The following is a 23,923-nucleotide window of genomic DNA, read 5'->3' as shown; positions in this document are numbered from 1 at the left end:
TGTTGGATGCATAACGCAACGGTAGCGTCTATTATGTGCGCCTTATAGTCCGGTGCGCCTTATATATGAAAACAGTTTGAAAATAGACCATTCATTGACAGTGCGCCTTATAGTCCGGTGCGCCTTATAGTCCGGAAAATACGGTACATTGATATGAATCTAATTGAACTACATATACTGTAGGTTTCAATTTGCAAGGCTTCTACTGTTAGTAGACTTATTATAGCACGGTGGCTTTGGGTTCAGATCAAAATCAAATCAAAGAATTAACTGTAGTGAAATATCTCTTGGAGATTTAACAAAACTGTTAGATGAGCTGAGGCGAAATGCAGTTCATATGTTATGCATGACAACTGACATGACTGATTCTAACTGTATGGATGCTGGTCACACCACCGGTGTGGTCTGTGATGTTTTCTTTTAGATTTTTTTCTTTTTGCTCTATATGCTGTCAGAGTGGAATTTCTTACCGTAAAACCAGGATACTCCAATGGCCTCGATCAATACGCCAAACAGTATGGATGTACCCGCTGCATAGTTGTCTAGCAGAGTCAGTACATAGATACCACCCTGCGTGGAGTGATAGAGAAGGGTACAGAGATAAAGAGAGAGACAGTTAAAGAAGAAAAAGACAAAGATAGGGAGACAGTGTTCAAAAGCATTTGAAAGTGCGATATTAACAAAGTGAATCCTAGGCTAGCGTCCCTGTTATGGGCATGTCATTTTAGGCAAATGTAGGCATACATAAACCAGTAAGACGCCTAAGGGCGACAAGCCCATGTCTTGGCCATCTGGCCAGTGATGTATATCAGACCTAGGGTTGGGTATCGTCGGCGATACTTTTAATGGTATCGATTCACTGACGTCGATACTATCGAGTATCGGTTCACGTAAAAACGAACGATACCTTGTTTCGATACTTTTGAATGCACCCCTTGCCGGTTGCATCTGTAACAGTTGGGCTACTGAAAGTTTAATGACTGCTTTAGTAGACTACACTCGTTACTGTGAAAATAGCCGAGAATAGCCTATAATGTTTATTATTATGATAATGATCCAACGTCTATAAAATAGCCCATAGAAAAAGGCAAATAATAATTATAATAATAATCTATCTATAAATGCGAGAAGTCTCTGCGTGTGTGTGTGTCTGTCTGTGTGTCTGTAATCCGCGTATCTCGAGAACCGTTCGTCCCACCGGCTTCAGATTCGGCACGCGCGTTCCCCGCCGCGGCACGGAGTGCAGTGCCGGGTCTCGACTCGACCCGACGCGCGGTTTTCCCGAACCGGCGCGAAACGTTCGGAATCTCCTTATGCGGAGCTGATTGTTGACATCAGGCTGTTCCGGAGGAAATCGGCGCAAGCGCTGACTCATTGTGACATCACTTCATAAAAGGCTCTGACATCACGTACGCCACATGAGTCAACAAAAAATGCCATGGTTACGTATTCTGATGTTCCTATATGGGCATAAAAGGACACAACAACAGGTATAATGGGGTTTGCATTAAAGGGTGGGGCATTCATTCCCTATTTCAAATTCGGCACGCGCGTTCCCCGCCGCAGCAGGTAGTGCAGTACCCGGCCTCGACCCGATCCGATACGCGATTTTCTGGAACCAGCACGAAAGGTTCGGATTCTGATGTCTGACATCAGAGTTTTCCGGAACCGGCACTGTGTCTGCATAGATCTCCATTTATGGGCATAAACGGATATCTCCATATATGAGCATAAATGGACACAGGCAAACAGATGGTCAAAGATCTCCATATATGGGCATAAAATGGACGCAAAAAGACAGATACAGATATCTCCATATATGGGCATAAATGGACACAGGCAAACAGATGGTCAAAACGGGTCCTATGACAACAGGTATAATGGGGTTTGCATTAAAGGGGGAACCAGCACTGTGTCTGCAACACAGTCGGAGGCACAGACAGATACAGAGATCTCCATAATGGGCATAAAGGGACACACACAGACAAACAGATACAGAGATCTCCATATATGGGCATGAAATGGATGCAGACAGACAGATACAGATATTTCCATATATGAGCATAAATGGACACAGGCAAACAGATGGTCAATACAGGTCCTACAGAGATCTCCATATATGGGCATAAAATGGACGCAGACAGACAGATAACTCCATATATGGGCATAAATGGACACAGGCAAACAGATGGTCAAAACGGGTCCTACAGAGATCTCCATATATGGACATAAAATGGACGTAGACAGATAGATATCCCCATATATGGGCATAAATGGACACACGCAAACAAATGGTCAAAACAGATCCTATGACAACAGGTATAATGGGGTTTGCATTACAGGGCGGGGCATTCATCCCCTATTTACATTGTTCCCGAGTTGGCCAGGGCGCCGACTAGACGCTCGGCCGCCCTTCCCGAAGGGCGGCCGAGCTTCTAGTAATAAATAAAAAGTATCGAAAAAGGTATCGTATCGATTCCCAGGTATCGAAAAAGGTATCGTATCGATTAAAAGGTGAACGATACCCATCACTAATCAGACCAGTTACCCATATATGGAGACCCCTGGTACCCATATATGGTTCAAGGTTCAAGGTTGTACTTTATTGTTACATCTTTTGTACAGGTACATAAGAGTAAAACTTATTTTTGTTCGGCTTCCTTCAGACAATGCAGTGGTATATATCTATATTAAAAAAAACAGCAGAACAACAAAAAGGGGGGGGGGTCGTGCTAGTGATTCTTTTTGCTCTAGACCGTTCTCATCTGGAGATCCATGAACTGTATATGAAGATATGCTGTGAGACCCCAAACATGCTTACTCAGTTATTCGTTAAGTGAAAGTCCTATGACGTCTATGACATCTGACATCATACATACAATCCCTTTTATTCCCATATGCCGGTATGTAGATCCCTGTCTGTAAAACCAGCCACACAGATATGGGCTGTCTTGGCCATCTGTCTTGGCCATATATGGGCTTTCCCATATCTCATACGGTATATTCCCATATATTGGCATAAAAGGGAATCTGTTAGTGTAGTTCCCCTGACATCACAGTGAATTCTCTGTGATTTATTCAACTAAAAACAAGAAACCCTCTGAATGGACAACTTACAGTAACCTTTCTAAAATCGTACAATGAAAACCTCAGTAATGCATCAGGTAGGTAGAGTAGATAAAAGAGACATCCTCTTTCTGGTCACAAAGCATCAATTGAATCCTAATTTGTGATGGACTGTGATGCACTGGAATGTTTTGAGACTACTTCCACTGATTCTTTTTAAATTCTTTCTCACTAAAGCCTGGTTCAAAAAAATGAATTTTGCCTTGTGGAATTGCAGTGCAACACGTTGCTCATACAAATCAGAGCAGGTTTTCCCTCTCTCACATGCACGGTGTGCGTGGTACATTCAAGAAAATTACATTAATTTAACGCATTTAGGCCTGACCTAGGTTTTCTGAAAAACGTCAAATATTATTCAAAAATTACAACAAAAACATATGTTGCTACGTACTGTTCATGTACTGTAGCCTACTACACAAAAAATGTGTTCCCGGCCTGAATGGGTTGAAGCAATAGCAAATTGCTTTCCCATACATCTCTCTCCCCTACCCCTGTCTGTCTAGACTAGAGAGACAAATACACACATACAAATGCACACACAGCCTAGAGATGTGTGGGTCTGTTTTTTTGTTTTTTTAACAGCTACCCATCTGACCTTATAGTGGCAACAACAGATTTAAATCACTTACCCTAAATGAATAGTCCAAGTGTAAATAAACAATACATCAGCCTTTTAAGTCTGTATTTTGTAATTAAAATACATACAAAATGTGTAGGATGTGTAGTAAAAACAGCTGTAATCTGAAGTTGTGTGTGCATTTATAGGAGTATACAACATACAGTATGTATAATACTAGTAAGACACCTCAGGGCGACATGCAACCTCACCCTAAAGGGCGAGGTCGTGCCAATTCTTGGCCATCTGGCCAGTCATGTATATCGGACCAGTTAACCATACAGTATATGGAGACCCATAAATGAAGATCACTGTCTGAACCAGCCACACAGATATGGCATTCTCATATGAAGTTAAATATGGGCTTAATATTGATGACATCAGGGATCTCAGATATGGGCATAAAAGGGATTCTGGGGAATACCCATACTGTATATGGACTTTTACATAGGTAATGTCACCTGTGATATCAGCTGTGATGTCACAGTGATGTGTCAAGGGAACCACAGTGTCAGGCGTGACCTACAGAGATACACGGATACGTGGACAAGATGTGCCGGATGTGTAATCACAGTGACATCAGAGCATGATGTCAGAGTAGCAAACCCATAGACCGTAAAAATGTGTACACACACACAAACAGACAGACAGACACACACACAGAGACAAGCTGTGACATTTTCTCATGGTAAACTGCGACCGAAGGTCGCAGTTTACCACAAAGCGATGTTGCACATTAAGGAAGTAGGTCAACATGCCGTGACGAGAGTTGTTGCTGTGAAAATGGCATTTGGTCTCAGCTTGGCATTTGATGTGGACTTTCCAGTTTTATAATATTGCAAACCACAAGTTCTGTTGCAAGTTTCAACTCTGCTCATTCTCTGGTTTGAACTAGGCTCAAGACAACACAGCAGGCTCATTATGCTCTTCTCCAGGCACATTATAAAATAATTGACTTCTAGAATAGGTTAGAAATGAGAGAGAACAAAAGATAATTTTGTAACATTTGATTGCTGTTCTTGTCTATAACAATAGACAGCTGTGCATGTTAAGTTTCAGACAGATGAATCAATGGGGTAAGATTATTGGAGACAAACTTGATTAAATCTACAAGCAGTTCCTGGGGAAACAGTGTGGGTTTGATGAAAACAGTTGAAAAATAATATGTTTAGTAGAAACAGCAAAATTCTAAAGTACAAAAGGCTGAAATAGAATAGAATCTAAGTTTAAAACGTAGACTTATTTATTGAGTAGAAAAGCATAAATGGAAGTTACCTGGCAAAGTATAAAATGTTTGAACAGAATTACAACAAATGCCTTTTGGAGGTAAAGCATTTGAGAGGAATTCAACTTTATATCAACGTTTATATTGAAAGAAAAAAAAAGAAAGAGTGAAAGACAAGTAAAGTTTCAATTAGTCTGTGTTATTATATATTCTAACACCCTCACTGTCATTATGTACTGTATGACCAATTTGGGAGCATGTGACCTCTCAGATATGATATATGATATATGATGTCTAACATCTCTCATATAAAGTAAAAAGGACTAAAATGTACCTACACCTGACCAAACTGGCCATGACTATGTTAATACAGTACATTTACTTTTGGAACCGTTCATATTAGTGCTAGGGTGAGCTGGAGTCTGGTGAGTTTTCAGATTAGATATTTTTGATTTGTTGATGGGTTTAGAAAAATAAATTGAGCATGAACATTTCTGAAAGATAGTGAAATATTTAGAAATGTATTATTTAATTAACTGTTTTTTATATATATATATATATATATATACAGTAGTTAAAATGTGTATTGCCAGGTCACTTCCAAAGGCCCTGAGAGGACTGATATGACATGAGTGAGAACGTAGTGAGAAGAAGCCCACCCCACAGAGAGAGAGAGACTGACATTAGTGATGCAGAGGAGGGCGACCAGGAAGGTTCCGAAGGCCGTCATGAAGGTGAAGAGCTTCCTGTGCCTCTTCAGGATCTTAAAGTCATCTGTGAGGCCTGTGATCACCGCCTCCATGCCGCCCATCTGGTTTAGAACGCACACACACGCACACACACGCACACACACACACACACACACACACACACACACACACACACACACACACACACACACACACACACACACACACACAGAAGTCAGTATCTGTAACCACAAATGGCCGTTCACACTGAGCACTATAACTATAACTATGAAAATATGAAATCATTCTAACAATCGTTATAACAAATGGTTAACATCATACGACAGAGTATGAATTAAATGAAGCATTACTCGCGCCTATGCCGCAGAAATCAATGCAGATTGGTACGACTATGTCAACTACAGTATATCGCTTGCAAATAACAGTGTGGATATCGTATTTGAGAATAGGATTCGTGTGTTGCCTGAACAAGCCCTAAGGTCTTTCTACAACATGAAGAAGTCAAAGAGGTGGTGAATAAGCAGACCGCGGTTCCCAACTCCAGTCCCCGGGACCAAGACAACTGGCAATTTTCACTGTATCTATCTAATAAGGGTCTGGCATGGACGCGTAACACTGGATGAATGTACTTAAATGCAATTAAGTACCAGAAGAAAACTAGCCTTGTACTGTAGGTCCCCAGGGATGCTGCTTGAATAGCACTCAGAGTGGTGGTCAAAAGCCACATCTGTCTGTCATGCAAGCAGAAGCTCTTTGGCAGATAGTAAATGCATGCAGTGTCATGCACTGACATGCCACGGAAAGCAAAGCATACAGTATTTCTGAGAATTGTCAGTGTCAGAAAGTGTCAGTTCTCATTGCTTTCCACTATTTGTTTTAGGGGTTTATTGTGCAAGAGCAACGCTGGCCTTGGGAAAGCTTGGGAACGCATCAGAACTCAGTACATGGAAACTTGGTTTCTGTTTTTACGCATACGGAAGCCTTATCTGTGTTTTTCTTTTTATTACCAGAAGAGGTCAGAGAGAGGCTGAGCAAGCTATAATTGTTATACATATATGTTATAATATTCTTGTAATACCAGTGCATTAGTGTGCATTGTTGCGCGCAGCTGGTGTGAACTCACCGAGCTGTCTATGCCCAGCGTGAGTAGCATGATGAAAAACACAATGGCCCAAAACGTAGAGCCCGGCAGCGTGGAAATGGCTTCAGGGTAGATGATAAACACCAGTCCTGGCCCTACACACACACACACACACACGCACACGCACACGCACACACACACACACACACACACACACACACACACGCACATATACATACACACACACACACACACACACACACACACACACACACACACACACACACACACACACACACACACACACACGCACAGACACACACACACATGCACATGCACGCACATATGGGAACATAACGCAGACATACAGTATATACATTTATAACTTTATAAACATACAGTATATACACATCAGTATTTCTTATTGAACACCATATGTAAACACACGTATAAAAAGTACATTGTTAGCCAGGATGTCGGAGCAAAAACAGAGTTCTTGTCCTTCCTCTGACCTCCTCATCCCACCAGGTTTTGGGAGAGACATGGACACAGATAAGAGAGACATGTTAGGTGGGAAAGGAGAACACTGCTCAAAATAGGAAACGTTTAGCATGGACCTTTCAGCTAAAGGCGGTTGTTTCGTCAGGCAAAAACACAAAATTGATCTAAGGCAAGTGAAGCTATCTCACCACAATGGTAGAATTCAGTTATATATCCACTAATACAATATATAATAGACTTTAAACATTCATGTTCATGTCTACTCAGGCTTTTGTGTGCACTGTGCACCCCAGAATTATTTTTAAGTTGCTTGATTGAATATACAGTATTTGATATTAATTTGACACGCTCCCCCTACTCTACTAGTAAGACGCCTCAGGGCGAGGTCGCGCCATGTCTTGGCCGTCTGGCCAGTGATGTACCTGCATATCGGACCAGTAACCCCCATTCATGGAGACCCCTGGTACCCATATATGGAGATCCATGTACTGTATATGGAGATATGCTGTGAGACCCCAAACATGCTTACTCCGTCATTCGTTATGTGAAAATCCTATGACGTCACATCTGACATCATATATACAATCCCTTTTATGCCCATACATGGAGATCCCTGTCTGAACCAGCCACACAGATATGGGCTGTCTTCCTTCATATATGGGCATTCCCATATGAAGTCCTGTTAGATACGTATGGGCTTAATATTGATGACATCAGGGATCTCCATATGTGGGCATACATTGGATTCTGTTAGAGTGGTTCCTATGACATCACAGCATACAATCCCTTTTATGCCTATACATGGAGATCCGTGTCTGAACCAGCCACACAGATATGGGCTGTCTTCCTCCATATATGGGCAAGGGCATTCCCATATGAAGTCCTGTTAGATATGGGCTTAATATTGATGACATCAGGGATCTCCATATATGGGCATAAAAGGGATTCTGTTAGAGTAGTTCCTATGACATCACAATGATGTCAAAGCGTGATGTCAGAGCGGAAAACCCATAGACGGTAAAAAAAGAGTACATGTCCAGACAGACAGACAGACAGACAGACAGACAGACAGACAGAGTCAGAATGTGCCGTTTCACATACTAAACAGCGACCTTCGGTTTGGAACTTGTGCACTCTGCTGGCACAAGTAATAAATAAAAAGTCCATGCATGAAATACGTGAATGAAACATCTAATTGATAAATGCAGGCCTCACCATTCATTATAAGGAAACTAGTCACCAGAAGCATGTGTGTGTGTTTTCAATGAGTCTAACATGGAGTTGAAGTTGAATGGGCTAATGATAAATTATAAAATGTCAAAATATCAAAACTCTCAGCGGTGCACACAGTCAGAGTAGATGTGAAATGACTGTAGAAGTTTTAAAATGACATTCCACTTTAGGCCCTATTATATATGCATGTTGTGAGCTGGTAGCCTTTCTCTTATCTATGATAGAATACTTATTAAAATGTCTTTCCCCCCGCTTGCAATGACATGCTCAAAATAGGGACGGCAGGTTGAAAGTTGTTAATCCAGTTGCTGGAAAGGACATTTCGTACTCTGTGCTGAAATGTAGAATGGGAGAGAAAAATACAGACAAATGGAGGGTAGAGTATGAAGTAATAGACACGTTGACAGAGAATACAATCTTATATACAGCGTTAGCCTGGGGGAACAGGAACATCAGAGGGAGGAACACGCACGCACGCACGCACGCACGCACGCACACAGCACACAGCACACACACAATTGACTTCACCTCTTGGCCACAGAGCTGTTAAACTCGTAGTTGTAAAAAAAAAAAAAAGAGTTTGTGGGGGATAATGGAAGTGGAAATACATCATCATCGAGAAAGATGAATAAGCCAATTGTCTGTATCAGTGCCAGTCTTCCCTGCAGTGTAAACGTAGTCATTGGACTCGGTAGAGACAGTGCTGTCAACACTTTCTTGTGCGTTTGATCCTTTCAACGCAAGGCTCATTAACCTTTCATTGTTCTACCATACATAGAGTGTATGGTAACATGTAGCACTACACAGACAGGAGACCAGCTGGGTCTGGGTGTGTGTACTTCTATTGTATTCATTCATGCACATATAGCATCCACTGAGGACACCAAGGTCAAGTCCACTGTATATCATTTTTCTGGGGATTTCTGGGTTAAAGATGTTAATAACTGGGAGTGCATTTCCTCTTATCATTTCAATATTTTAAGTTTATTCTGTGAAGCACTTTGTAATTGTTTTCAAAGATGATATACAAATAAAGCGTTATAATAATAATAATAATTATTATTATTATTAAGAGTGAGAAAGCCATCCCGCCTAGATGGAGAGAAATAAAAACGACAGGATCTGCTGCAAGTTTTGCTGCCTTGAGTGCCTTCAGCACCATCTTCAGCAAAGAACCTCCACAATCATTGCATTCATTAAGTGTAAATCACAGTTCTTTAACTGATAGCAGTTGCTAATACATTGTTGGATCTCAATTTCGCTTTGCTAGTGTGTGTACACAGTACTTGACGAATACTGTAATTAAATGGATCAAAATGAATGTTTGTCTCAGTAACACAGCTCAGGGGTGCCGAATTATGTTCGTGCTCCCGGGTGTTCGTGCACACTGGGTGCGCGTCATTCCCACTGGGTGCTCAAGAGACAAAGCACACGCAGTAAAGGCGCCTATGACTCAGCTAAATCTAACTAAATATTACTCATCCATGTCCCCAGTGCCAAACTCCGCACCATGGGGGAACGAGCCTTCTGCCTCTTCTGGTTATTGATTTAAGGACACTGTAAACCATGGACAGGCCTAAAAACCTCTCTATTTTTTAAAAGCCATTTTGTGTAAAATGTTGTGAAGCTACTGTCAGCAATACCTTTTTTTGATTGATTTCATGTTTTAAAGTAAACATTGTAGGCACTATTCCTTGTGAATGAACAGTGCAATGCAAATGTTTTAAATTTTTATCCCACGATTTTGAAACCCATTTGTCACCTAGTGCCAATTACTGGTAGGACGTAGCGCGTGGAAGGAACACGTTATTCCAACCAATTCCTTTCCCCTCCATCAGGCGCCCTGGCTGGCCAGGGGGAGGCATTATAGAGACCAGGATTACTGCATGTTTTTTTGGGAGGGTACCTACCTACCCTAGGGGACACAGGAAGAACATGCAAACTCTACACAGAAAGGCCCTTTCGCCAACCCCACCTAGTATGGGCACGGAGGAGAGAACACCCCCCCAATCGGAATCGAACCCAGGACCTTCTAGCTGTGAGGCAACAGTAGGGGTGGGCAAAAAAAACAAAACAAAAAAAAAACAGATTCACTCAACTATCGCAATTTTTTATGCCAGGGTTAAAAAATTCAGAATAGATTATTTCGAATTTTGTATTTTTTTATTGATGTGAAATAAGTTACAATGAGTTTCAAAACTGAAAATCATACTGCCTCTAATGTAGCTGCAGCCTATCTCCCCCCTCCACCGCCTGCTATATTGATGGAAAGTGCTGTGATCCTACGACAACCACCTAAACATTTAAAATCCAAAATGTATTTTTAAAAAAAAGTAATTTGGGGGGAAAACATCTCAATAATCGTGATATTCAATCGCAAATCGCAGAATCGCAATAAAATCAAGAATCGTGATATAAATCGAATCGTCACCCTAGGTGTCGAAATCAAATCAAATGGGGAGGTAAGTGAATCGTCCCACCCCTATGTGACAGCGCTACAGACTGCACCACTGTGCATCCTAATACAATACCTGTACATTATAATAATAATAATAATTGTCGCAATTATTACAAATAATGCATTAAAACACAAATAACTTTTACTGTGTGTTCTTGGTGTGAGGTGGTGGTGGCTGGGATTCATGATTAGAATAGAATATTTACATTTACCCATTCTATACTACTAGGAGCAATGAGTGCCATTCTACAGCACTATAGAGCAATTAGGGGTGCTTGCTGTTGCTGAAGGACACACATTGACACATTGCTGGCCTGGAATCGAACCTGGGCCTCTGGCTTCCCAGGCGGACTCACTAACCACTCAGCTATGGCCGCCCCCATTGTTGTATTAGTGTAGTGTGATTTCTCCTACATTTAGGCTTAGGCTTAAGGTTAGGCTAACACTTACCCTCGGTTGCCACATCCTCTATATTCACACCATGTTTTTCAGCCATGTAGCCCAGAACAGAGAAGATGGCAAACCCTGAGAAGAAACTGGTCACACAGTTTATCGTGCTGGTCAGCAGAGCATCCCTGCAGGAAGAAAACACACACACGCACGCACGCACGCACGCACGCACACACACGCGCGCGCGCGCACACACACACACACACACACACACACACACACACACACACACACACACACACACACACACACACACACACACACACACACACACACACACACACACACACACACACACACACACACACACACACACTTCTTGTATAAGACTATTAATGTATATAATATGACTATGATTACACTCCAACAGCTGCTGCACTGACACTATCAATTACGTATGAATCACATTGATCTTCAGCCAAGGCATTGCTGATTGTACTGTCTTGAATGCACAATGGAGTGTGTATGTTTTTTCTTCTCTTACTTGTTATAGCAGGACACACAGCCTGAGTTTAGTTTCATTTCATCAAATTATTCAGTGTGAAAGTGCTCCCACAGGCTCTGTGCATACAGTAACTGTAGTCCCGGATTTCCAAAGGTGGCATACCTGTTTCCTGTTCCAGTTCATTTTTCCATACCTTAGCAGCATATTTGAACTGTAAACATGTGAACTTGTCATATGTGTTTATAAAAAAATATTAAAGTACCTGAAGCATTTCCCAAGATTGTATTGATATGCCTATTGCCTACATATTCAGCACTTGCACTAATACTGATATGCCTGTATATTCAGCACAAAATAATTAAGAACAAACAAACTCTGAATAACAATCACATGACAGAACACTCAAAAATATTGTTCAACTGCTAAATCCAAGTCAATGACAGATTCATTCAGCGTCATGTCTTTGAGTTGATCCAGCCAGAGGACTCACACTAAATATTTTGTCCCGTGGCCAGATCCCCACCTACAGTTTGTCTCCACAGGCCTATGGTATTCGTCCCTGGTAGGTTTTGGTAATAGATACCAGTGGTGTAAAGTAGTTAAGGACATTTACTGTAAGTAAAGTAAATACTGTACTTAAAGTACAATTTTGAAGTATTTTTACTTCCTTCAGTATTTCCAATAGGCCACTGAGCATTTGCTTCAGAGAAGGTGGTTTGGTGTTTTAGCAATTATGAAAAACCTATCACAAATAAAAACACTGCATGGGCAGATAGATGCATGAACAATGTGAGATCACTCAGGTTTTCTAACCAAGGCCGTCCCAAAGTCTAGGCTAAAGACTCAGAGTCAGGGTGAACGAGTTGTGGCCCACAGGCCGCACACTCTTTGAAATCACCTTCCTCTGGCAATAAACACGTTACCCTATCTGGCCTTACAGACAGACGGACAATCTTCTAAAACGATAAGCTGGTTCTGAGGAGCCATGCCATAAAAAATAGAGGAGAAGGACATTAATCCTTTCTCCCCTGTAAAACAAACTGTACCACAGCAAACAAATTGACCTAACCTAGAAAGCTTAAACAATTCAAGAGACATCTTCCACTGTTAAATGTCACATGATCTATCTGGAAAGGTCAGACTGCTACAACAGATGCCCTGCAAGATGTGGGAAAAGACTAGGGAAGCTCTCCACCTCCAAGCCGGCTCTCTCTTCAGGAAATGAGTGTGGAGACAGAACAGGCAACCCACAGCCCTGGGCTAGTATCTGGCAACCCTGCCTGGACTATCCTTATCTACAGTATATCCGGCACCAGCCCAGAGGGGCAGCTGGATTGATTAACATCACCTCTGTCTGCTGCATAATCCCGTTAACATAGGAAAGGAGGGACAGTATTGATAACAACACAAGGCTAAATGTGGCTAGAGGGCCTATTGTGGGCTGTTAATGATAGTGTAAGGAGATATTTAACAGCAGAATGTCATACCTGTAGCAGTTGTTGTCAAATTTGTTGTAGCTGGCAAATGCTATGAGCACGCCAAATCCTGCCCCCAGCGAGTAGAAGATCTGAGTGGCAGCTTCAATCCACACCTGCAAGGCAGGATCACAGGGTTAACTGCTTCTGATTTCAGATCAATGCTTACATACAAACTCTGATCCACAGCACATGAACCCTAGTGCCCTTATTCTCTTCCACCGAAGAGATTTGGTGTAGAGGGAAAAAAGTAAAGTGTCACTGCCTGCATAGACAGGGGGACTTCGGTCACGGAAGTATTATGTTGTTGACAGCACAAAGTAAAAAGAAAAATCACTACTTGTAAATGATGGCAGACACAAAAAAAAAAAAGCTTTGGCAATGTTAACTCTTTTCCTCAATTCGTCCAAGGTCCACAGCGTCAAAGACGAGTCACTCGCCAAAGCCTCATTTCAGTGGTTTATGATAGAGGGCAATTGTCTATCCGTGGGCAGATCGTCGCAACACATAATATTCTATGATTTTTCAAAGGTACGCGAAAACACTATTACTATAGACACTGTTTTGAATCTAGCAGTTAAAGAGTGCCATATCTGACCTTGGGGTTGTTGAGCATCTTGAGGTCGATATGTAGGTAGGCCTTGATGCCACTCATGGCCCCAGGGAGGGTTATTCCTCTGATCAGCAGCACAAACAGCACCACGTATGGCATGGTGGCTGTGATGTACACCACCTGAACACACACGCACACACACATTTAGTACATTTACTACTTTGGTATACATTTTAGTACATTTAGTATACTGTAACGGAGTAACTTTATATCCTGCATCAGTGGTTCCCAAACTGAGGGAACACTCGCAGTCCAAGCGGGGGTTATCGCCATGTTGGCTTGTGCTTGTTCCATTTGTACACTCTCAGAGTTAATATTATAGTACTAGTTGGACTCCTAATATGCCATAGTGTCGTAGTAAATAACATATTCTGAAGCAAGCCTGGAGACTTGACATTCAGTAATTGGGTCTTGTGATCAAAATAAGAACATTATAAAGGTGTGTAATCTAGAATTTGCCACGGACACATTTGTCTGTGTACGGACACATTGATGACCCCTGAGTGCAAGGCATTGTCAGCTTGTATTCTCACAATATTTACCGGTAAGTGTGGAACCGAGTCAAACTAAATGTAATGCATACAATTCCAAGTGCTTGTTCAAATATGATTATTTTGAGGGGTCTCGGCCTTTACGTTTGGGAACCCTTGTCCTACATGATAGGGATAAATATAAATATAACCTTCACCGGGACAGCATCTGTATCATTTTAGATTTGAGCTAATTTTATACTTTGGCTATTCAAAAATAGTAGATATACAAGTAATACAATTTCATAGAGCATCACTTCATGCTGCACTATGACCTTGTAGATCTGCTATTTTTGAAAAATCGTGACAATTGGTGCAAATCATTGAATATATATTTTCTTTTAAAGCGATAATTTATAACTAAAATCTTTGATTCTGTGGGTCCCTGGAACAAAGTATTTTGATATGGGGGGTCATGGCCAAATACATCGAATTCTGGGTGTCCTTATCATGAAAGGTTTTGAGAACCAAAACATAAGTTTTACAGAAAACTGTTAGGATTTAGAACAGGGGTCTTCAACAGGGGGTCCGGGACCCCTAGGGGGTCCTCAGAGTTACTACAGGGGGTCCTCCAAATCTTTGTGTGATAGAAACTTGTTTTTGTCCCTTTTTTATATTAACCACTTGAACCCTAGCTTCCATATTCTGTGAACTTTAGCCAAAAATAGCAGATCTACAAGCTCACAACGCCTCGCGCTGCAAGGCGTTGTGAGCTTGTAGATAGGCTATTTTCGGCAAAGAGCTTTGGTGTAGAGGGGAAGGGTTAGGAGAGCAGACTACCGTAAGTACCGGTACATAATGAAAGGTCAAGTTTATTAAGTATTGACGGTTCAAGTGGTTAAATATCTGAAAACACACATTAACATGAATCCAAAATACACTGATGATCGTGCTGTCAAACAATGGAACTACAGTGTATATGGAAACTATGAACAGATTGTGGGGGTCCCTGCTTCATCTCTCTCTCAACTAAGGGGTCCTTTGCCTGAAAACGTTGAAGACCCCTGATTTAGAGGACATTTTGTGCAATGGGCCTCAGGTTGAAGTACCTTGCCCGAGGACTTGACTCCCTTCCACAGGCTGAAGTAGAGGATGAAGACCACGGCCACCAGACACAGGCTGAGCTCCCAGCGGGGAGGGCCCAGGTCATGGATACCCCGGCTCTCATGGAGGTGCAACACACCACGCCTGCACAGGGAAACACACGCACGCACACACACACACACACACACACACACACACACACACACACACATTTCAATAATTTATTTATGTCCACATAAGAGATACAGTACAAGGACACAAATATTACAAGGTGCTTTAAGTAATGTACAGTCATCATATCCTGGACAACTATCCAATACCCACAAACCATTCAAGGGTACAAGTAACACCGCCTTCGCCATATTTGGCGACTACCGATAGTAGAAGAGATTGCACAGAATTTTGCAAGCTGTTTAGCTGCTTTTTTTGGCATCCCAAGTTGTTGGAAGCCTCTTACAACCAACCTGTGTACGTGTCCAAGGCTGCCAAAGATGAACACAAATAGATTGCACCTATAGCCTAGCTCTGTGATGGTTCGTAGGAGCGGCTGGTATTTAATGACTTTAGTCATAAAGGCTTCCTCTAGACTAGAATCAAAGGTACAGGCCATTTCAAGAATGGAAACAGTTTTGTCTCCTTCATTGACAACAACAACATCTGGGGCCAGTTGCACCACCAGAACGTAAGTTATTCCCTAAGTTAGGGAGTAAAGTCCTTACTAGAGGCTTAGTAACTACTAGTTAGTTTGTAACTAAGTTAGTTACTAACAGGTGTTGCACCACGACTTATTAAGGCATAACGTAACTAGTAATGCGTAGACTGTTCCTAAAGTAATGTATAGTCGTATACAATGACGTCATAGCTCCCGAATCCAATGAAAGCGAACTGTTTCTAGTAAGGAAATAAAGCTTGTATCGTCTTTTGTCAACAGAGACCTCCGTCTCTCCACTGGCATGTGCAGTACAGTACACAAGTCACTGATATGCGCGCACAGGGCAGCGCATATTTGGAGACACAGGGGAAGAGAGCGCACCGTTCAATTCGCTGTTGTGCCGTATGCAGTGGTTGAAAAGTACTCAAATGAATTAAAAAAGTATCAATCCTGCAATATAGAAATACTCTATTAATAGCAGACACATCGTGAGCTTGTAGATCGGCTATTTTCAAATGGCCGAAATATATATAGGGCTTATGTTTTAAACAGATGGGTCGTTTCATTGTTGAATCAATTAAATAGCCGATATAATAACGTTAGTAGTGAAGTTGCTCTACTCCCATAGAGATAGGTTACTTAGTAAAGACTTAGTGCTGCCCAAGGGGTGGTGTAAATATTTAGTTGTTACTTAGAGATACGTAAGAACTAATTTGTGTGGTGCAACACCTGACATTTTAGTAATGCGCAAGTCTTGACTTAGAAGCCATTTACGTTACAACTAGGCTACGTTATAACTTAGTAACTGCTGGTGCAACCCCGCCCTGGTGTATTAGCAGAGAGATGTGCAAAGATTTCAGGATTTTGAGTACAGAGGTGAAACATGGAGGGTTTGACACAGGAATGTTTGTACATTCTCACAGACAGTGCAAAATGTTTAGATATGTCCTTTGTTATGAGATCAACTATTCTGTCGTGGCGTGCTATGTAAAGTCCTTTATAGGCATGGCAGCCATTCAGAATGTGTGACATGGTTTCTGTAACAAGCCCTGTGGTGTGATGCAAACAATGAGGTGCATGGGTGGAGGGGAACCAGAGGGAAAGGTTGAGTTTGGTGGGAAGGACCTGTAACCTGGCTTTTACTGTAAAGGTGATAATGTCCTCATTCCACACACACACACACACACACACACACACACACACACACACACACACACAGGTTTGCAATTGCTACTTTGTGGGGACATTACACATAGTCTACCATCTTTGTGGGGACATTCCATTCATTTTAACCCTAACCCTAAACCCTAACCCTAACCCTAACCCTTAACCTAACCCCTAAAGACCTTGTGGGGACGTATTAATTTGTCCCCACATGTTTTTTTCCCTGGATTGTACTATCTTTGTGGGGACATGAGGTCCCCACAAAGATAGCTTTGCAAGCCCACACATACACACGCACGCACGCACGCACGCACGCACGCACGCACGCACGCACGCACACACACACACACACACACACACACACACACACACACACACACAAGCACACACACACACACACACACACACACACACACACACACACACACACACACACACCATCATCGGCGATCACTCGAAGTCGAGTAGGATGGTCCTCCTGGGGGGTCCTTCTTGTGGGTCCTCAGATGGCTGAATAGTCCAATTCTGGAACCACACACTTTGGTGCAGTGTGGACATTGGTGTGAGGTGCTGGGGGTGGGATGTGGAACAGCCTCTTTGGTGGCGGCTACCCTCTCCTTTCTCTGCTGTCGCTTGACTGTGGCAGCCCGGCGGAGATTGTGCTCCTGGAATGTAGCACCATCGTACAGACTTTTCCTCCATGTGGCTCTGTCCTGAGCAAGGGCTTCCCAGCTTGTGCTGTTTATGCAGAATTGTTTGAGGTTTATCCTGACATTGTCCTTAAAACGCTTTTTCTGACCTCCAGGAGCTCTCTGACCAGTTGCTAGCTCAGAGTAGAGGAGCTGTTTAGGAAGGCGTGTGTCAGGCATTCGCACAACATGACCCGTCCATCTGAGCTGGTGTTTTGTGACGATGGTGCCAATGCTGTCCATGCCTGCCTCCTCGAGCACACCAACGTTTGTGCGCCTCTCCTCCCAGGTAATGCGCAGAATTTTGCGCAGGCACCTCTGGTGGTAGGACTCCAGGGCTCTTATGTGCCGGCTGTAGGTGGTCCATGTCTCTGCACCATATAGCAGCGTGGGCAAGATAACGGCCTTGTAGACCAGCAGCTTGGTCTTTGCCAGAAGGCCAGAATTCCCTTCGCAAAAGACCCTTTTGCAAAGTTTTGCAAAAGCCCCTCCTGCACAGCAGATGCGATGGTGTACTTCGCTGTCGATGTCTGCCCTCGGCTCGAAGAGAGGTGACTGCCCAGGTAGGGGAACTGGTCCACATTTTCTAGGACTACGTTTTTGATTTTTATTGTTGGTGGGGTTATGGAGGAGTCTGGTAGGGGCTGATGAAGAACCTTTGTCTTTTTCACGTTTATGGCCAGTCCGAGGAGCTTGTATGCTCTGGAAAAAGCATCAAGTATGCTCTGAAGATCTGTCTCTGTGTGGGCTACAATGGCATTGTCATCTGCATATTGCAGTTCCACGATGGATGTGCGAGAGATCTTGGATTTGGCTTTGAAACGATTAAGGTTAAACAGCCTGCCATCTGTTCTCTAGATGATCTGGACTCCCGGAGGTAGGCTGTGACCAACAAGGTGGAGAATGGCTGCAATGAAGACTGCAAACAGGGTGGGGGCAATAATGCATCCTTGTTTGACACCAGTTTCCACCTTGAAAGGCTCAGTCTCACTGCCACTGCAGAGGACTGTTGCTGACATGTTGTCATGTAGGAGCCGCAGGATCCTGATGTACTTTTCTGGACATCCACATTTTGACAGGATTTTCCAGAGGGCCTCGCGGTTCACAGAGTCAAAAGCCTTTGTTAAGTCAATGAATGCCATGTATAGTGGTTGTTTTTGCTCCTTGCATTTTTCTTGTAACTGTCGAGCTGTGAAGATCATGTCAGTTGTACCACGGGCAAGGCGGAAACCACTTTGGGATTCAGGGAGGATTTCTTCAGATGTTGGATGAAACCTCTTGAACAGAATGCGGGCAATGATCTTCCCAGTTGTGGACAGGAGTGAGATGCCCCTGTAGTTTCCACAATCTGCCTTGTCCCCCTTTTTAAACAGGATGACAATGAGTGCATCTCTAAGGTCTGCAGGCATTGCCTCCTTATCCCAGATCTTAGTAATGAAGGCATGCATGTGCTGAAGAAGGTTATCCCCTCCGGCTTTCAGGATTTCAGCTGGAATCCCATCAGGACCGGTAGCTTTGTTGTTCCGCAGCTTTGAGATGGCATCTTGAACCTCCAACAGGCTCGGTGCATCACCCATGCTCTCCTTCACAGGATACTGTGGGATTCTGTCAACCGTTGTTCTCTGGTTTAAAAGCTCCTCAAAGTGTTCTTTCCAGCGGGTCTTGATCTCATCATCTGTCTTCAAGATGTTTTGCTTATCCTTGGACCAGAGGGGGCTTGATACGCGGTGGATGGGGCCATACATACAGCTTTGGTCGCATTGAAGAAGCCCTTTGTGTCCCCTGCTTCTGCAAGTTCTTCAATTTCACTGGCTTTCTCTGTCCACACGCTCCCTTACCCGCCGTTGGACGAAGGCTTTGGCTCTAGAATGAGCTTCCCTCTTGGCCTGGCATGAGATGTCCTTCTGCCAGGCACAAAAGGTGTGCCGTTTTTTGGAAATTAGCTGTTCAATTTCCTCATCATTTTCGTCGAACCAGTCCTGGTTTCTTTTGTTTTTTAAACCAAGGACTTCTCGGCCAGTGTTCAGGACGGTGGTCTTCAGTGAACTCCAGTGTGCCTCAACATCATCAGGGTACTCGGGTGGCAAGTTGTTAGTTATTGCAGCTTGGAGGAGCTCCTGTGTCTCAGGCTTTTCCAAGTTCCTGATGTTGAGGCTGGGGCGGTGTTGCTTTTTCTTCCCTCTTCTTTTGGGCATCAATCTAATGGCCATAGCTGCTCGGATTAGACGATGGTCTGTCTAACATCCATCTGTACCGGTCATTGCCCTCGTTAGATGTACATCACGCCTGTCCCTGGCTCTGACAATGACGAAATCAATCAGATGCCAATGTCTGGAACGGGGATGCATCCAAGAGGTCTTGAATTTGTTTTTCTGTCTGAAAAGGGTGTTGGTAATAATAAGCTCGTGTTCTACACATTTGGTCAGGAGGAGAACCCCATTGGAGTTGATGTTCCCTACCCCCTCTTTCCCAATGGTGCCAGTCCACGTCCTATGATCCCGACCGACTCTGGCATTGAAGTCCCCCAGAAGGATGATTTTATCTTCCTTAGGGATGCCTGACAGGATGGTATCCAGGCTGGCATAGAAGGCTTCCTTGATGTCATCGTGTGAGTCCATTGTGGGAGCATATGCACTCACAACAGTTGCCATCTGGTTGCTATCCAGTTTTAGCCTGACTGTCATTAGGCGTTCGCTAAAGCCCTGTGGCAGTTCAGTGAGCTGGCCAACCATGGTGTTTCTGATGGCAAAGCCGACCCCATGTATTCTGGGCTCACCAGCAGGCTTCCCTTTCCAGAAGAAGGTGTATCCACCTTTTTCCTCCCTCAGTTGACCTTCTTCTGCGAGTCTGGTCTCAGACAGGGCTGCAATGTCAACATTTAACCTTCGCAATTCCCTTGCTACAAAGGCGGTTCTTCTCTCTGGCCTTTCACAGGAGTCTTTGTCCAAAAGAGTGCGTACATTCCAGGCTCCAAAATTCATCTTTTGTTTCTTTTGTTTCTTACCGCATTTAAAGGAGATCCCACTGGACGCGGTAATCCAGCCAGGAAGTTGGTGAGGCAGACAATTTTTGGGACACCTTTTCTAGTCCCGTCCCCTACTGGGGTGAGCAGTGTGGGTCCTGAAAAGGGCTGCTCAGTCATGGATGAAGGTACCGAAGGACTCTCCTGCCTCGATCCGAGAATCCAGCGACTCAAACTTCACCCACCACCTGTGTGCCAGTTTGTGACTGGAAGCTTCTAGACTTCTCGATCCTGCTCCCGTCGCCACTTGCTGAACGCCACAGGGCTTTAAAGTGGGGGGGGGGGGGGGGGGTGCAGATGTCGATTTTTCCCTACAGGCGGACGCCTGTGCGTGACTTCTTTTAACGTGGGGAGACTGGTGCACAAGCAGCCACCACACGATCCTTGACAGAGAGAGACCAACGCCCAACGGCATGGACTCCATGACAGTTGGAGGCCCCCCTCTGCTGCAGCCTTCCTCCACCTTCACAGCCGGTGTGGACGTCCATCCATTTGTCGGACTCCATCCTCCGCCTGCTCCGCTGTTGAGGTCTTCTTGGACCGCTCTTTGTCTGGAACCTCCCCCTCGACCTTACCGCCATGGGTGACCCTACCAGGAGCATAAGCTCCCGACGGCATCGCTCTTAGGTTCATTGGAACACGCAAGGTCCTCCACCACGACAAGGTGGCGATCCATGGAGGACCACGCACGCACGCACGCACGCACGCACGCACGCACGCACGCACGCACGCACGCACGCACGCACGCACGCACGCACGCACGTGCGCACACACACACACACACACACACACACACACACACATGCGCGCGCGTGCGCACACACACACACACACACACACACACACACACACACACACAGTTATATTATCATACTGGGTGAGAATATACACATTTCAGACAGAAAGGCAATTTTATTCATGTAATTATTATTTTTAATTATGGTATTTTATTATTATTAATTCAATTTTAAGCCTGACACTGTAGCCGAAAACAGGTGATCTCATGCGCTGGTGGTACAGTAGATGCATGTAGAAACAATCATATTTGAACTGGGGACGCCCCTAAATAATCACATTTGAACTGGAGATGTGCCAAAATAATCATATTTGAACTGGGGTCGGGGACCCACCAAAATAACCATATTTGAACTGGGGAACCCCACCCTGACAAGCACTTGGAATGTAGGCATTACATTTATACTCTGTTCCACAGATACACATTGTGGAAGTAGCCGAAGTACAAGTTCTCACAATGTTTCATACGGTATAGGGTATTCCAGAGTCCTTTTATTACCAAAAGAAGTTTGTTTTGCCTTTGTTATATTCTTATATGCCCTGGAAATCCCAGACAGGATTGTTATTGTCTGGGTTGAGGCCCACCCAGGTTACACTTCAGCCAGGGATGAGACTCAACAAATCAGCCCACGTTGACAGGGTCTGATGAGCATAAAGTCAGGCAGAAACCTTACATCTCCAATGTTTCAACTTTTTATGTTTTCATTTTCATAAAGTAGTGCGCCTGCTTCATCATAAAGAGCAGCGGTGGAAGAAGTAGTCACATCTTTTCCAAGTAAAGGTATCAATACCACAAAGTAGAAAAAGTCTGGTAAAAGTAAAAAAGTATTGGTATCAAATTACCAAAAGTAAAAGTACTGATTATGTAGAATGTCTGAATCAGCTTTATGAATAATATCCCAATTCACAAGTTTTCAAATGTATAAAAACCCTTTGACACATATAGTGTCACAATGCGACACGTTGTGACCTTTTAGATCAGCAATTTTCAAATAGCCAAGCTGTATAGAGCTGAAGTGGTTAATAATAATAAGTAAGTAGTAATAGTAACTAAAAGTTTTCGAATAATTGTATTGGAGTAAAAAGTACAGTATTTGCCTCTGACATGTAGTGGAGTAGAAGTAAAGTATTGGAAATTTGAAATACTCTAAAACCTTCTCAAAACTTTACTTAAGTACAGTACTTTTATGTACTTATTTACTTTCCATCACTGTTAGTGTTGCACAAAAGTACCAAAAATAGAACTTGTAGATATTTTCATTATTCGGGTGGTTGCTAAAGAGGCAACACAGTATTGTTCTAAATCCTAGAACTTTTATGCCAGCTAAAGTGAACCTGTTTTTTGTTAACCTTTTAACTGAAGTTGAAAATAGTTGACTGAAGTAAGTCATGCTTCACTTGACATCACAATATATAATATAAATGTTAAGACGGAATCCATTTCCCAGTGGATTCCTCGCGGCTTGCATCAGTGCAACCAGACTGTACAATTTCTCAGAATTGCACCTTTCAAGTTGTAAAATGTTTCCAAATACTAATAAATAAGGAACGGTTTTGGACATACAAAGGTTTCCACCCGACAGCAGCGACATGCCTGTTAGGGGCCCTTCAAGGACAAACAGCATTTCATCAAAGCCTCTTTCCAAAACACTTCACTGTTATCATCATCACACCACAGAGCAATGTTGTTTGGAACATTCAAACTCTGTCAGCTTTATAATTAAAACACAACAACAAGGGAAAGTACTGTACTTTCATACAGTACCTGGCACTGTATTAAACCTGCTGAAAGATGCATGACAGCAGGAGCTTTGAGCTGAATCATACAGCGTAGCGGTAGCCATGTCTTGGGTTTGCTCATGCCGTGGGCCTGAGGTAACTGAGGTCAATTTCTCCCCTTATGTATGTCTGTCTGTATGTCTCTCTCTCTCTCTCACACAAACACACACACACACACACACACACACACACACACACACACACACACACACACACACACACACACACACACACACACACACACACACACACAGAGGTTTGTCTCTGTCAGGCCCTTTGGCAGATATGGTAGTGAACAGAGTATAAACACACTCC

General features: G+C 43.3%; 1 protein-coding gene across 1 annotated transcript in view; it reads right to left on the bottom strand.

Moving 5' to 3' along the window:
* slc6a2 (solute carrier family 6 member 2) overlaps window positions 1-23,923 on the bottom strand; it is a 51,670-nt gene that overhangs the window by 5,795 nt on the left and 21,952 nt on the right. Inside the window, exons 5-11 of the mRNA XM_080729230.1 lie at window positions 15,513-15,651; window positions 13,919-14,053; window positions 13,333-13,436; window positions 11,401-11,525; window positions 6,801-6,913; window positions 5,650-5,778; window positions 471-570 (exon numbers count right to left, since the gene is read on the bottom strand). Coding sequence (XP_080585356.1) covers window positions 471-570; window positions 5,650-5,778; window positions 6,801-6,913; window positions 11,401-11,525; window positions 13,333-13,436; window positions 13,919-14,053; window positions 15,513-15,651 — 845 coding nt within the window. The remainder of the gene's footprint in view (window positions 1-470; window positions 571-5,649; window positions 5,779-6,800; window positions 6,914-11,400; window positions 11,526-13,332; window positions 13,437-13,918; window positions 14,054-15,512; window positions 15,652-23,923) is intronic.

This window comes from Nannobrachium achirus (genome assembly GCF_963921795.1).
Source record: "Nannobrachium achirus genome assembly, chromosome: 7".
Taxonomy (NCBI): Eukaryota; Metazoa; Chordata; class Actinopteri; order Myctophiformes; family Myctophidae; genus Nannobrachium; species Nannobrachium achirus.
The sequence above is the reverse complement of the archived record's forward strand: the minus strand, read 5'-3'. Positions and strand labels throughout refer to the sequence as shown.